This window comes from Pteropus medius, unplaced genomic scaffold (assembly GCF_902729225.1).
Source record: "Pteropus medius unplaced genomic scaffold, Ma_sr-lr_union100, whole genome shotgun sequence".
Lineage (NCBI taxonomy): Eukaryota > Metazoa > Chordata > Mammalia > Chiroptera > Pteropodidae > Pteropus > Pteropus medius.
In genome coordinates, this window is record NW_024351903.1 from 1 (window position 1) to 15,319 (window position 15,319).

The 15,319-nt window shown below is 51.9% G+C and overlaps 1 protein-coding gene across 2 annotated transcripts; it reads right to left on the reverse strand.

Moving 5' to 3' along the window:
- Positions 1-2,490: 2,490 nt before the first annotated feature.
- LOC120589130 (uncharacterized) lies at positions 2,491-15,063 on the reverse strand. Of its 2 annotated transcripts, none has more exons than XM_039846531.1 (2): positions 14,840-15,063; positions 2,491-3,568 (listed from the first exon to the last, which is right to left on the reverse strand). In XM_039846531.1, the coding sequence occupies exons 1-2, from the start codon at positions 15,037-15,039 to the stop codon at positions 2,881-2,883; spliced, it is 888 nt and encodes a 295-aa protein (XP_039702465.1). In that variant the 5' UTR covers positions 15,040-15,063; the 3' UTR covers positions 2,491-2,880. The 2 variants fall into 2 exon arrangements, with proteins under 2 accessions (XP_039702465.1, XP_039702466.1); XM_039846532.1 differs by lacking the exon at positions 14,840-15,063 and adding an exon at positions 11,076-11,435.
- Between the last annotated feature and the right edge of the window lie 256 nt (positions 15,064-15,319).

Below are 15,319 nucleotides of genomic sequence, written 5' to 3' on the forward strand. Positions count from 1 at the left end.
AGAAATTTGAGTCCCTTTTTCAGTCTAGTGAGCTTTCCAGGACACATCTTCTCCAAAGAGCAAATCCGACCTTTTCCCGTATTTGTCGGCTAAACGGCATCGGCATGGTTGGCTGTATTATTCTGGCTCGGGCACCCTTCGTTTGCGATCGAAGGACGTAGGGAACGTCTTTACTCCCCCTAAAATGACGATCCCAGAGCTTCGTGCCCTTCGCTGTTATAACATCACGTGGCTAAGACGTACTGAGTATACGGTCTGCGTCAGGCAGTCCGCCGAGTCCTTTGGTACGTCGTGTCGTGCCATTCGCGACAGAACCCTGATCTGGTGGGTTCGTATCCTCAGGCCCGTGATCAGATGAGAGAGAAAACTGCTCCTCCGAGAGATCACCGCTAAGGGTGTCTGCGTAACACGAGCCCTGTGATGACTCGGGGGAGAGGTTCCCCTGGAATCTCGTGATCGCGAACACCGGTGGTTCTCTTGAGAAAAACGAACGGCTGGTTTGGACCCAGCGGTGTCTGTAGGTCATGCGAGCGAGTGGCCCCGTAGAACTTTTGGCTTCGGAGGCGAGAGCGTCGGGGTCGAATCGGTGGTAGAACGCGGGGAGTGCACAACCTAGTTCAAGTGATTCGAGTAGAGGTTAAAGGCTTCGTCCAGCCGATGCGTGCCCCCCCCCCTTAAGACCGGGTAACTCTTCTCTGGGGCGAAGCAGACTGGAGTTTGTATAGGGAAAGGAGAAGACAGGCCCACGACTGTGGTATGCCCCCAGGCTGCAGTTTCTGTAACTGCCGCTAATGTGAGGTTGGAATGGCTGGGAGTTGGTTCCTCTCATTCATGCCTCTTGCTCTCACCGCTGGTGCAAATCTCATTCCAGCAGCCCCCAGAACAGTCCTTGGAGGGCTGTTTCTGTGTGCCTCGTTCAGGTTTTGAGGGTTGGAGGAGGTAACCCAAACGGTACAGGAGAGGAGAGGAGCGAAGCGAAGCGAAGCGAAAAAGAAACCTTTTTAAAGGGACAAGGATTGAAGCAAGGAAACCTGGGGTCTGTTTTGATTATTTTACACTGTCTCCTCTTAGAGAAGATGAACTCCCGGACAAAGTGAACTGCGTTCGTCGCCAGCCGGTTCTTTTCGGAGAGGAATGAACAGGGATGTGCAAGCAAGGTCCAGGAAATTGAGCCAAGAAGTCCCCGGCGGCGGGTTGAAGGGGCAGTCTGTTCTTCGGTCTTCCGTCCTACATCATAGCTTGGATCACCTGTTTGGACAGGCCAGTGGCACAGTTCTCGGTTAGACATGACCCGAAGCCCTGGATGAGGAGTATCCTTGTTATGGGTATGAAACCATAACAGGGAAAGGCGACACGGAGTTAGCGAGCTAACTTCGCTTCCATCTAGCTGCATTTTGTTTTCGAATGCCCGCGTCTCCGTCTCCTCATTTTCTCCAATCCTCATTTTAAAATTAATGAAATCCCCTAACAGGAATTCTCATCAATCCGTTTTACGCGAGGAAGACACAGAGACAGATGCATAGGTCTTCCGTATACGAACGGATATCGAATCTCGCGAATAATTTTTAAAAGTTGTTTTTAAGGAAAAAGGACGTAGTTTTCACCTCTCAGCTCCGCAACACTTAAAAAATTAGCGGCACTCTCAGGATGCAATGACGCAGGCCCTGGCCCGTGTTCCCCTCTAAAGGACCGTGGCAACATGTGTCGACCTGTAAGGAATCCCTGCAGGCAAACTCTCTAAAATGTGGGCGTAGATTTCTTCAAATAGTTTGTCCTAGCGTTCATGACTTTTCATATTTCGAAAACAGGGTGGGAGTGGCGGAAGGTGCACGTGCGGGAGTTTAGGGAAAGTCGAATTTCAGGGAAATATACGCATTACCCACTGTCAGCCCTTAAAACGTCAGAATCCCATATTGGAGACTGCGGTGTCACAAGGGTGTAAAAATGAAACGGGATTGCAAGACATGTCGAAAGTGGCTGGGTCGAGGATGATCACTCTCTCTTTCTGTTGTCTTTTCTCTGTTTTCCCAAATGACAACGATCAGAAGAATTTCCTTGCATAGCCTGAGGTAAAAATAATGGAGTGACTCTATGACAGATCTTCTCAGGGGGTTTCCTAAACTCCCAGCCCCACGGGACAGGAGCCCAGGGAGCAGCCGGCCCTCGCCTTGGGGACAGACAACAAGGCGAAGATGCCGGAGGACAAAACGAGTGGATTTCATACATCGAAAATACAATGCTAAGCAAAAACAAACAAACAAATAAATAAATTGAAAATAAAAAGAAGTAAATGAAAATAATAAAAACCGGAAGAAGAAAAACTATAGCTCCTGTCCTCAAGAAGGTAACGCTATGCCTTTTCCCTTTGGCACAGGAGTCAGGCGTTATTCCCGCTGGCTCTCTCAGTTACGAACTACAGTATTTCTCACTCTCTGAGACGACTCGTACTTTTAGGGACAGAGATGAGTCAAAAACTTCAGGTGTTTTGAAATGATTTTAGCAGGGCTGCTCCATGCTGAAAATTTGACTTCCATAAAAGATGTCAAAGTCACAGCGCAATGTGAATCTCATAGTGTTTATAGTAGAAGTTTATGGGTGAGAAAACCTGCTGAAGAGATTGATCACAAAGCCTTTTTTGTTTTCTTTTTTTTAAAAAAATCTTTTATGAGATTCTTTTGGATGCAAGCTGATGACATTTGCCGGGGAGCAAGATGGCAGGCAAATGCTCGCCATCACCAATCATTATTAATGGTCGTCCTTGGGTGATGGGACGGTGGTTTCCATTCCATTATGGTAGCGGTCTTCCCGATTTTCTCCAGGGAGCTTGAGTGACTAGGGTCACCGAAGAATAGATTGATAAAAGGGAAACCAGGTTTTCGGTTAGGAAGCCACTGAAGGGAGGAGCAGCTGGGCCTCAGGACAGGCCTGGCTCAGGCAGGCCCAGAAGGAAATGTGGCCAATTGTCCCGGAGAAGGTCGCGCCGCTTTTTTTTTGTTGTTTTTTTTCTTCTTCTTCTTCTTCTTCTTCTTCTTTTTTTTTTCTAAGCAGGAAGGGCGGGGAACGGGTCCCTTCGTGGCTCCACAGTGCCATCTGATGGTCGGAGAAACTCGGTGACGGGGCAACGGGAAGAAAATCCCTCTCGTTGGCTGGTTTTCGGGGGGTGGGGGGCGGGGGGAACACACCGATAGTGCAGGCGGACGCCACGCGGATGACTGTGACAGTCACCAGAAGCGGGGACCGACCCGAGAGACCCCTGCGAACGGGCACCGGCACCGGCACCCGCAGCTTCCTGAGTTCCGCCCTCGAAACCATAGCGACAGCGCCGGAAGTTCTTCCACGGAGAACAAAGGCGACTGTTGGGCCAGGGAGGGGATGGGCTCGGATTGGTGGGTGGTTCTGGCCTGCGCGCTGCCACCCTGTGAGGTCCGTGCCGGCCTCCGAGCCGAGCCCGCAGGCGCTGGAAGTTTCCTCGTGGAACCTGTTGCAAACTGTCACTCGAGAGACCGGACTTGCCAGGTCCAGGGCGGATGCCCACGGACATGGCTGGGCAACGGGGTGTAATAGCCTGCTGAAATGTGAAAGGGTTAAAGAATCATTAAAACCTGAAACTGGACAAAGGAAGTCTATACCTTAGGCCTAGTTTCTGGAACCCCTAACCACATTCCGTTAATCATGAAACTTGGAACAATGAGCTCATACGCTAACTGCCAATTTTAGCCTGTGTAACCCTGCTTGCTTGCGTGGCATGAAAAATAATCAATCGTATATAAGCCGAAAATTACTGTTTGGCCATCGCCCATGGGAACACTGGCTATAGCCCACGGGAACATAGGCAATCACCCATAGGAACATAACGTTCTAACAACAAGCTTTCTGCTTCTGTACCCCCCGCTTGCACACCTGACCAGTGGGTTGACAGGTAGTGAATAGGAGAAAGATGGACCTTTGTGTTTAAGACAGAATGAGGAAGGGGATTTGGGGCCTAAAAACCTTGTATCTTGGCATTTCGGGGCTGCTCCTTTGCAAGGACAGCCGCCGGCTAATGAACTGTCTCCTGGTTAAGAGCACTCAAGTTGGGTCTGGTTATTCTGGTCACAACATTTGGAGGCCCGAGCGAGATCTTCTCGTTGTGGGAAAATTGATCAGTGCACCGGGGCGTTGGACCATTTGCGGTTGGGGAGGCCTCTAGGGCACTTGCCCTAGCCCGCCGCCTGTGGTTTCTCGCTTTGCGGAGCACGATCCTGGGAGTGCTGAGGCAGTTTCTGGTAGGGGGCCCAGGGACCGTGCGGACGTCGGACGCGACAAGTAAGGTCGGCGGTCGACTGAGACTGTGACGACAGTTTTCTCAGTCCTGTTCTGGTTTGTTAGTCTGTGTCTGTCTTGTTTTGTTTTGCTTCGTGTGCTTTATTGTGGAGCTCTGGGACAATCACAGGGCAAACTAACTCCGTCACGGTGCATGCTTAACAACTTTAAAGATTTTCGTCGTAGGGCAAGGGCCTATGGTGCTTCAGTAACCCCTTTTGATTTGCAGCGCTTTTGTCAATTAGATTGGCCGACCTTCGGAGTAGGATGGCCCTCCGAGGGATCATTTAACATGCAGGCTGCATTCTGGGTTCGAGGTGTGATTTATGGAAACCCTGGGCATCCTGACCAAATTCCTTATATTGATGTTTGGATTGATGTTGTTTCTGATGCCCCTAAATACTTACGGAATTGCAGTCGTGCGCCCGTTACTGTAATGGCAGCCATACCCCAGGGTTTGAAGAAGCCCCCACCGGTGTTGCAGGGACCTCCCTCGGAGGATGACTGGTATCCGCCACCCTACAATGGAAATGGGGGTAGACGTCCTCCTCCGGAGGGACCGGAACCTCCCGTAACCCGGTCTAGGGGTCGTAGGCCACCTTCCCCTGATTCAACCTCCCTGAAAAGAGCCAGTATCTGTTCGAGCCCCATTGAAGGTGATTCCAGGAGGTGGAGGTGAGCCTACTGTCATCTACTCGCCATTCGGTACTAGTGATTTATATAATTGGAAATTGCAAACGCCATCCTTTTCAGAGAAACCACAAGGACTAACCTCCCTTTTAGAGTCTATTTTCTTTACCCGTCAGCCCACTTGGGATGATTGCCAACAGCTCTTACAGGTCTTAGTCACTACTGAAGAAAAGGAAAGAATTTTGCGGGAGGTGGCTAGAGGAGTAACAGACCCAAATGGGCAGCCCACGGCAGACTTAACCAGGTTACAGGCTGTGTTTCCGACTCGACGTCCCCAGTGGGATCCAAATACAGATCAAGGTAAGGAGGCTCTCCTAAGGTATCGCCAGTTTCTGCTACAGGGACTCCGGGCTGCTGCACGTAGACCAATAAATCTGTCCACGGTAAGTGAAGTAATTCAGACTAAGGACGAGTCACCTGCAGCATTCTTGGAAAGACTATTAGCGTCTTACCGCTTATATACACCTATCGACCCGGAGGACCCCAACAATAGAAGAGCCATTAATTTGGCCTTTGTTAGCCAGTCGGCCCCTGACTTTAGAAAGAAGTTACAGAGATTGGAAGGTTTTGAGGGAGAAAATTTATCCAAATTATTAGAAATAGCTCAGAAGGTCTTTAACGATAGGGACGGTGTGCAAAAGGTCATGTTTGTGGGACGACGAGGAAACCGACCTCCTTGGGAAAAAAAAAACCCTAACCGTAGAGGGGGACCTAGCAACGAAGAAGGCCAAAATAGAAAACCTAGGCTAGGAAGAGACCAATGTGCTATTTGCAAAAAGAAAGGACATTGGAAGAACGAGTGCCCTGAAAAGGAGCAACCAGGAGGTGAGAAGAAAAAAGGCCCCTCATTCTTTTGGAAGATGAATAGGGGCGTCAGGGCTCTTATCTAATGAGGCCCCGAGAGCCCAAGGTAACTTTGCAAGTAGGGGGCAAACCTGTGAACTTTTTAGCTGATGCTGGTGCAACTTACTCAGTTTTAACAGAAACTGCCGGTCTATTATCCAAAGAAAAGACTGTAATTCAAGGAGCCACTGGGAAAGGGAAGGCATACCCACGGACACAGGCAGAAATTACTGACTTGGGAAAGGGAACCATCACGCATTCGTTTTTAGTTATGCCCGAACGTCCCTTTCCTTTGCAAGGAAGAGATTTGCTCCAGAAATTAAAAGCCACTATTTAAGTGACCGGTGGCATATCTCTCAAAGAGACTAGATCCGGTGGCTGGAGGAAGGCCTAGTTGCCTGAGAGCACTAGCTGCTACTGCTCTATTGACCAAAGACGCTTTAAATTGACCTTGGGCCAAAATATTGAAATTGTGGCTCCACATGCAGTTGAAGCCATGCTGCGCAGCCCTCCTGAGAGATGGATTTCCAACGCCCGGATTACTCAGTACCAGGTACTGTTGCTTAACCCCCCACAGACCCAGTTTTTGAAAACCGCAGCCCTGAACCCTGCCACGCTGCTCCCGGATGATGACCCGCAGGCTCCATTGCATCACTGTGTTCAGCACCTTGAGCAGGTAACTGGACTACGGCCAGACTTGAAGGATGAGCCGTGGCCTAATCCGGATGCGGTATTATTTACCAACGGAAGCAGTTTTGTATCCGACGGAGTAAGGTATGCCGGGGCGGCCGTAGTAACAGTCAGGGATGTGATATGGGCACAGGCCCTAAGCCATGGGACATCGGCACAGAGGGCTGAACTTATAGCTCTAACACAAGCTTTACGGTGGGGAGAGGATAAAACTGTAAACATCTATACTGACGGTAGATATGCCTTTGCTACTGCCCACATACGTGGAGCTTTATATCAGGAAAGAGGACTTTTAACATCAGGAGGCCAAGAAATTAAAAACAGGGAAGAGATCTTAGCCCTGTTAGAAGCCATTTGGCTACCAAAAAGAGTAGCCATAATTCATTGTCCTGGACACCAAAATGCAGAGACTGAGGTGGCACAAGGAAATTCCTTTGCAGATCAGATAGCAAAGGATGCTGCCAGAAAACCAGTGGGGCCCGGAGACATCTTGCCTTTAAAGCTTCCCCCAGCCTTCGAAGAAAGGCCTGAGTATACCCCATTCGACTTGGAATTAAGTGAAAGACTGGAAAAAAAAAAGGGAAAACAAGAATGGAGAATGCTCCCTGATAGAAGATCGCTCCTTCCTCAGGCTTTGGGAAAGACCTTAATAGACTTAACACACCAGTCCACCCATCTAGGAGGAACCAAGTTAATTGAACTATTGAAAAGGGATTATTATGTTCCAGGACTGAAAATTTAGCCAAGGACGTGGCTAATAGGTGTGCAGTATATGCACAAGTAGACTAAGGAAGGACCTCCACGGAACAAGGAGTGAGACTCAGGGGAAAGAGACCTGGAGAGCACTGGGAGCTTGATTTTACAGAAGTTACGCCTGGAACTTTTGGATTTAAGTACCTATTAGTTTTTATTGACACATACTCTGGATGGACTGAGGCCTATCCCACTAAGCACGAAACTGCACGAGTAGTAGCTAAGAAATTAGTATCAGAGATAGTTCTGAGATTTGGCCTGCCCTTATCATTGGGGTCTGACAATGGCCCGGCATTTATTGCCCAAACCAGCAGATTTTAGCTAAAGTGCTAGGGATTAATTGGAAACTACGTTGTAGTTATAGGCCCCAAAGTTCGGGGCAGGTAGAAAGGATGAATCGGACATTAAAAGAAACCTTAACTAAATTTAAGTTAGAAACTGGGGAGAATTGGGTGAGCCTTCTTCCTTTGGCTCTTTTGCGAGCCCGTCGTACTCCATACATCTCAGGAATAACCCCTTATGAAATAATGTTTGGGAGACCTCCGCCTTTACTCCCTAAAATTGGAATAGAAAAAGTTGAGATAAATAATAATATGAATCTCCTTAAGTCCTTACGGGCCTTACAACGAGTCCGGCAACAAACAGGAGGCTTCATTAAGGCTACCAGACCGGACCCGAAGGTACCAGAACCTCACCCACATAATCCTGGAGATTGGGTGTGGGTGAAGAAAATTCAACCTGCAAACCTAGAACCCCGGTGAGACGGTCCGTTTCCAGTCATTCTAACCACACCAACAGCTGTCGAGGTTGCAGGGAAAAGACCTTGGATTCATCATACTCATATTAAGACAGCACAACCTCCCCCGGAGACAGAGAAATGGAAGGCAACACCCACAAGAGGCCCTCTCAAGATAAGACTCTCTCGGGGTTAATTATAATTGGGTTCATTGTTATCAATGATGTAAAAGGGAACCCTCATCAACCTCAGCAGGCCAAACGGGAATTGATTAAATCAGAAACGGGTATTCCCATATTAGTGAACCAGACTATGTACCAGCCTACATTTCATATAGATTCGTGTGATATATTAGGAAAGAAATTTAATTTTATAAGTGATGACTTGCCTAGAGGTCCAGGAGCTAGTTTTTCATCCGGCCCCTGGTTTGCTTGTGGCAGAGAAGACAAAGAAAGGGGCATCCAACAAGTACAGTTACATACGTGTCCCAGAGAAGACCAAAGCACTTGCCAGAAGCCAAACCAATATTACCGTGGCCATTGGGGTTGTGAGACCATAGCCCCTTGGAAGAACACTGACCCCTTTCTGACTCTTGTTCGACCTAGTCGGTCTTCCCGTACCATAACAGGAAAATGCAATCCTGTCATTCTCACTGTCAAAGAGTGGGATGATCTATCCTAGTTGACTGGAAAGACATGGGGTCTAAGGTTGTATGTTTCTGGAACTGATCCTGGAGTGTTCATAACAATACAGAAAAAGCCTGTCAGGATGCCACCGTTAGTTCTAGGTCCTGTTAGGCCTAATGACGGAGGGTTAAACGCCTTAACTCCTACACAGTCAGCAATTACTAGGAGCACTAATAATGCCAACAAAGGACATAGACCTAGACAGCCTTATAGACCCCCCCCACCCCCCCAGGGATACTCCTGAATCTGTCTTGACCATGCCGAATAATGTTTATAAGTTTGCTAATGACAGTAACTCAAATGCTACAAAGGATTGTTGGTTTTGTCTGAACCCTGCCCCACCTTATTATGTAGGACTTGGTGTCATTGCTAACCTTGGCACGGATCAAACTGCTGTTAGGAATGTAACATCTCCGAATGTTACTATTTGCCCTTGGGGAACCAAAACCCCATCTGTAACGTTGGGAGATTTACAAGGAAAGGGAACTTGTGTGCATACTAACACTTATAGAGTTGATAGATCTAGGTATAAGGAAAATTGTAAGTCATCTATTTCAGTAAGTAGCTCCTCTTCTACTTATTTAGCGGCCCCTAGTGGCACTTGGTTTGCTTGTAATACTGGTTTAACTCCCTGTATTAATCTTAACTATTGGAAAAATAATACTGGATTTTGTGTGCTGGTTCATGTTATACCTCAGGTGTATATGATGAGCGGACAAGAAGGAAGACAAGCGATGGATTTGTGGGGAGGATATAACTATCCTCGGCGTAAGCGAGCAGTTCCAGTGCCTGTGCCGCTCCCAGTTGGCCTAGGAGTGGCAGGATCAGCTGCAGTTGGGACTGCGGCTTTGGTTACAGGGAATCGGGGTATAGCCTGGCTCACAAAGCAGATTAATGACGATTTCAGCACTCTAGAGAGATCAATTAATCATCTCGAAACATCTCTTAATTCTTTAGCTGAAGTAGTACTGCAGAATAGAAGAGGTTTAGACCTCTTATTTCTTAAGCAAGGAGGTTTGTGTGTAGCACTAGGAGAAACTTGCTGTTTTTATGTTAATCATTCTGGAATTATTAGAGATAGTTTAGCATTAATTAGACAAAGAGTGAAAGACAGAAATGAGAAGTTAAAACAAGGAAGCGACTGGTATGAATCTCGGTTTCATGGAAACTCTTGGTTAACCACGTTATTGTCGGCTATAGCAGGACCATCGATTATTCGGCTGTTATTGCTGACCTTTGGGCCATGCTCGATCAAATGGGTTAAGAGTTTAATCCAATCCAATATAACCGGGGCAAAGATTTTAATTTTAGGAGCGTCAGCCCCGACCCATTGGCCAGAAATCCCGACTTCGGACTCGAAGATTGAGTCATTCTAAAGGAAACCAGTGGGGAATGTAATAGCCTGCTGAAATGTGAAAGGGTTAAAGAATCATTAAAACCTGAAACTGGACAAAGGAAGTCTATACCTTAGGCCTAGTTTCTGGAACCCCTAACCACATTCCGTTAATCATGAAACTTGGAACAATGAGCTCATACGCTAACTGCCAATTTTAGCCTGTGTAACCCTGCTTGCTTGCGTGGCATGAGAAATAATCAATCGTATATAAGCCGAAAATTACTGTTTGGCCATCGCCCATGGGAACACTGGCTATAGCCCACGGGAACATAGGCAATCACCCATAGGAACATAACGTTCTAACAACAAGCTTTCTGCTTCTGTACCCCCCGCTTGCACACCTGACCAGTGGGTTGACAGGTAGTGAATAGGAGAAAGATGGACCTTTGTGTTTAAGACAGAATGAGGAAGGGGATTTGGGGCCTAAAAACCTTGTATCTTGGCATTTCGGGGCTGCTCCTTTGCAAGGACAGCCGCCGGCTAATAAACTGTCTCCTGGTTAAGAGCACTCAAGTTGGGTCTGGTTATTCTGGTCACAACAGGGGAACCCTGGGCCGCTCCTCCTGTCCGTTTCTAGAATTCCCCTCTCTCCTCACCTCAAGCCCCTGCCCTGGTCGTCCAGCCCCGTCCCGCCGATGCCTGTAGTACACAGCCATCTCCCTCCTGGGAGCCCTCGGTGTGGACTCCACAGCCTTCCTCCCCTTCCGCTGGACCACCGTCAACGATTTTACCCAGGGTTATGAACTCCCCGGCAAGCACAGCTCTCTTTGGCCCCCTAGCTGCTTCTCGGGCCCCCTTCCCCATCCTCTCTTGCTGTGCCCCAGTAAGGATCACATCCCTGCCTGTATCTGAGAACCCGAACGTTGGTGGCGAAACTTGAAACCGAATCGAATCGTTTATCTAAAATCCACGACCAGGAGAACACGCCTTCTCGCTTCCCTTCCCTCGTCATCCTACCGGCACCGCCGACTGTACTCACCAGCGACTTCCGACCATTCTAATGACCTGTCTGAATAACTCGTGGAGAAGACAGACGCGATGAGGCGGGACTTCTCAGAGCTTCCCAAATCCAATCGACCTGTTTCTATCATGGCATTCGCCGTTGCCCCTGGGCATGGCTGCAGCCAGCCCTCACCTGTGTTCAGGATGCCACGTGTTCGGGGACTTGACTCCTGAACTGTCCTTACGGACGAATGGAGAGGTAGCCCAAAGAGAATGCTAGCGAAGCCTACGCTTTCCAGAAGCTGAGATTGAAAATAATCAAGAGACAGGGTAGGAGAAGCAGAGGGCTGAGCTCTTCCAGGGCAGGTTGCTTAACTGTCCCTCCAACCCACCCCCACCCCCCACCCCCAAAACGAGAGAGAAAACCACAGGAAGCAGGTACCGGAAATCCCTAGGGATCCCGAGGACTGTTGAATGGATGACAGCGTCATGGAGACTTAGGATGAGCCTCGCAGGAGAAGCTTTAAGTTGAGGAAGGAAGGCTGAGGGAATCCAGCAGCAGCGGGCTTGCAGGAAGACCCCCATCCTCCGTCTCGCCCCACGCCCATTCTTACCTCTGTGACCCACGGAGTTCTGGGTTGGGCCACACGACATCTGCCATGTAAGAGGCCTCGAAAGGTGGCATTGGGGGGCGAGACCAGTCGACTTAAGTCAGAGCACAGGGATGTCCTGGCAGAGGGTGTAGGGGGTTTTGGCGAAGGGGGCATCAGAGTGAAGAGGAGTTCCGCCGGGGTTAGCGGACGGCAGTCCTGTGATGAGGACGGTAGATGCCAGGTACTCGGGTTGGGGCGATGGCAGGAGCTGGAGACGTGGGCATTTGGAAGGACCTCGAGACTCGGACAAAATGGCTCCCGCAAAGGCGTTTCTTGGTTGAGGACGCTAGACGTCCAGGAAGCTGTGAGACGGTAGAAGAGGTTTGCGTTGTCCGAGTGCCGGGCGTGGACAGACTGGAAGCGTCTGTAAGCCGCCTAAGCCCCGACGATGAGGTTGGCCTTGAGGACCCGTATCTGGTGACGACGAGGCTGTGCTTTGGGTTCCGTCACGTGAGGAATGAGGGCCTGGGGCGCGGCGCAGGGCAGTAGCAAGGGGCTCCCTTGTGGTTCTGGCCCCGGCGGAGGGGAGATATCCATCGGGTCCTCAGATGACGACGAAAGGGATGCAGGGCCCCGGGTCCAGATGGCTTGTTGGATGTGCAGGGAGAGACGCGAGTCCGAGTCCGCAAAGATCTTACAGGAGGACCACAGGTACCAAGCCAGCATGATTTGACGGCGGGGTGCGCTCTGCGGCGAAGGAGCAGGCCCCAGCCCACAAGAGATTTCTGCCGGGCGAAGGAGCGGGCTCCAACCCACAAGAGATTTCTGCCGTTGTTACGTGTCCACCGCCCGTGCACCATCAGAACTCAAGGGCTTTGTCAGGGAATCCGTGTCTTTCCAAAGCTCCTTAACCCCCGTTTGGTGGTATGTGAGGGGGAGGACCAGGTGTGAGACAGCCAGAGACGGGGAGAGGGGATCAGGCAGAGCATGCCTGTGACAAGAGGCGAACCAAGACCTTCCTGCACATGGAGCCCTCTCGATCCCTGGGTAGAGGCACAAGTTTCCATTTGACAGACTCGGGCGGGGCCTCAGACCATTGCTGTCTCTCCTTGGTGGGTTGCGAGAACCAAGTGGGGCAATGGATACGTACACGGTTTCTAAGTCACGTAGCTGCACGTAAGGTACGCCTGTTACAGCCGGGACGGGGAAGGCGAACGTGTGGCTCCCGAGTCTGTGTGAGGGTGGAGGAAGGGGACCTACGCCACACCTCTGTGGCTCACGGTATTCTAGGTGACCTCTGAGGAAGGATGGCCCTGGCCTCCCGGTTCCAGCTGCTGCTGCAGCTGACCGGCACCGCCCACGGGTGGGGACGGTGAAACTTGCATTTCTGACGCTCACCTCTTGGTCAGGACCTGGCGCTCCCTGGCCGACTCGGTCTCACCTCACTCTGCTGACCCCCGTGAATCTGTGTGCCATCCTCCATCCCTCCCCTGGGCAGGACCGCCCACCCCGCAGCCTCGGCAGCAGCGTCATCTGCCCGCCGGCCGGCTGAGGCCTCCCTCGTGAACCCCTGGCTCTGGTCAGCCACTTCGAGGAGTGCCGTCCCCTGGGGTCTCACCTATACCACAGCAGGAACCAAGTCAGCTGCCTAAAGTTCTATTCCTGCACTCCAGCCGTCCGTCTGCCCAAAGACACTGCTGGGTCATGGTGCAGTGTCCTCCTGTGCGTCCCGAGTGTGAATGGGGTGAAACCGTCTCTTACTTGGTGCTCCTCTTCACTTCTTGCCTCGCCTCCCTTGTCTGAGCTCTCTGACGACCTCTGCCCGCCACCGCCTCTGGGGGCCCTTTCCGCCGCGATGGGCCCAGACAGACACTCTTTGCTGTGGTTCGTCTTTCGTGTCGACCCGAGACTTTCCACACTCCATCCAGGTCAACGGGGCATACCGTGGAACGCGTGCCTCGCGGAGAACAGTAGAATATGTTGTGGCACGACCCCTCCCCTCAGAAACATAAAATGAGCGCAAGAGAACGGAATGGTCAAATGCGCCCGAGGCGACCGAGTGGTGGCCTGCGATGAGCCTACACAAGCGGGTATGGGATCAACTTGGATGTCAATCGCGGCCTTGACAAGACCGGTTTGCAGTGGAGTGACAGGGACAGACGCTCGGTGGAAGGGGGGCGAAGAGCAGATGGTCTCAGGATATGCCGGAGCGGTTTCGCTCCGAAGATGAACGGGTCCCCGCCCTTTGCGGGGGGCGGGGGGCGGGGGGAAGCTCTACTGTGGAAGGAGTGATAAGTGATCGTGATCGGGGAGGGGAGCAAAGTCCCTGAGCAGGTGGAAGGCATGGGAGCCTTTGAGTTAGAAGTCCAACGCGCTGTCCATGTGGCGCCACAGAGCCAGGTCGCGGGAGCCTGAGCACAGGCGAGGGCTGGCTGCGGTCAGGGGGCCACGGTATGCCCAGGGACGGCAGAGGTTACGAGGGCAGAAAGAGGTCGATCGGGCTGGGGAAGCTCTGAGAAGTCCCACCTCACTACTTCTCTCTTCTGCAGGAACTCTTAGGGGAGGTCCCTGGGATGGAAGAGGGTCGCTAGTGAGTAAGGTGGTGGAGTAGGTAAGATGACGGAGAAGGCCGGAAGCAGGCCCTGCTCATGGGCTTAAGGCAAACAGTTCAGTAAGGTGTCAAGTTCTGCCGCCAATGCTCAGAGGCTGTGATCCAGGCAGGGACGTGTCCCTCACTGGGGCACGGCAGGAGAGGATGGACCTGGGAGAAAAGCGGCTGGAGAGGTGTGTCCGACGGGGAGTTTACAGTCCCGGTAAGAGCTCGGTAAGAGCTCGGTAAGAGCTCGGTAAGAGGGTAAGAGCTCGGCGAGGCCAGGCGAGGGCAGGCGAGGTCAGGCGAGGCCAGGCGAGGCGAGGAGGGGCCTGGCCTGGCGGAAGGTGAGGAGGGCTGGGGGGGCGGGGGGTCCCTGGTGGAGGCCCCCAAGAGGTTGATCGCTGTCTAAACCGGCATTAGAGGAAGACAGCCGGACGTCCAGGGCAAGGCGTTGAGGTGATCGGAGGGTAAATGCTAGAAAGGGACATCACGGAGGGGGGTGGGGGAGGCAGGGAACGGTGTTCCCTGATGCCCGGGGCATCACCACGGGCAGGGGAATGGCGGGACGGGGAGGAGCAGAACATCCCTGAGGACGGAGCGACTCCGGGGGGTGACCTGGTCGGGCTCCCGGGCCCTGTGGTGGCCAGGAGGGTTGCCGGGAGTGCGGGCTGGGTGGGCGACAGTGGGTGAGTCACAGGACTAGCTTGTGGGAGGCTGGGGCGGGGTCGGGCGGCGGGCGGAGGATGACCAGGGGATCGGTACGGGTCTCGCACGTGGGGCCAAGGGTCCGCTGTGTCAGTCGGGCCACAGGGCATGGATATCACAGTTCCGATGGCCGACCCGACTCTTCGCAGTGGGGTCCCGGCGAAAATCTCCCGCGCGAGCCCGCAGTCCGGCGGGTAGCGACGTCACTGGGCTCCCGTGCGCAGGTCGAGAACCCGGCAATCAGATGCCGCACTACCCGGTCCGGACTTCCGGTCGCTCTCGCTATGGTTCCGAGGGCGCTATTCGGGGAAACGACTGAGCTGGAGCCTCCGCCGGGGGCCGCTGCGGACGGGTGCCCGTCCTTCCGCGGCCCTCAGGGTCTCTCGGCTT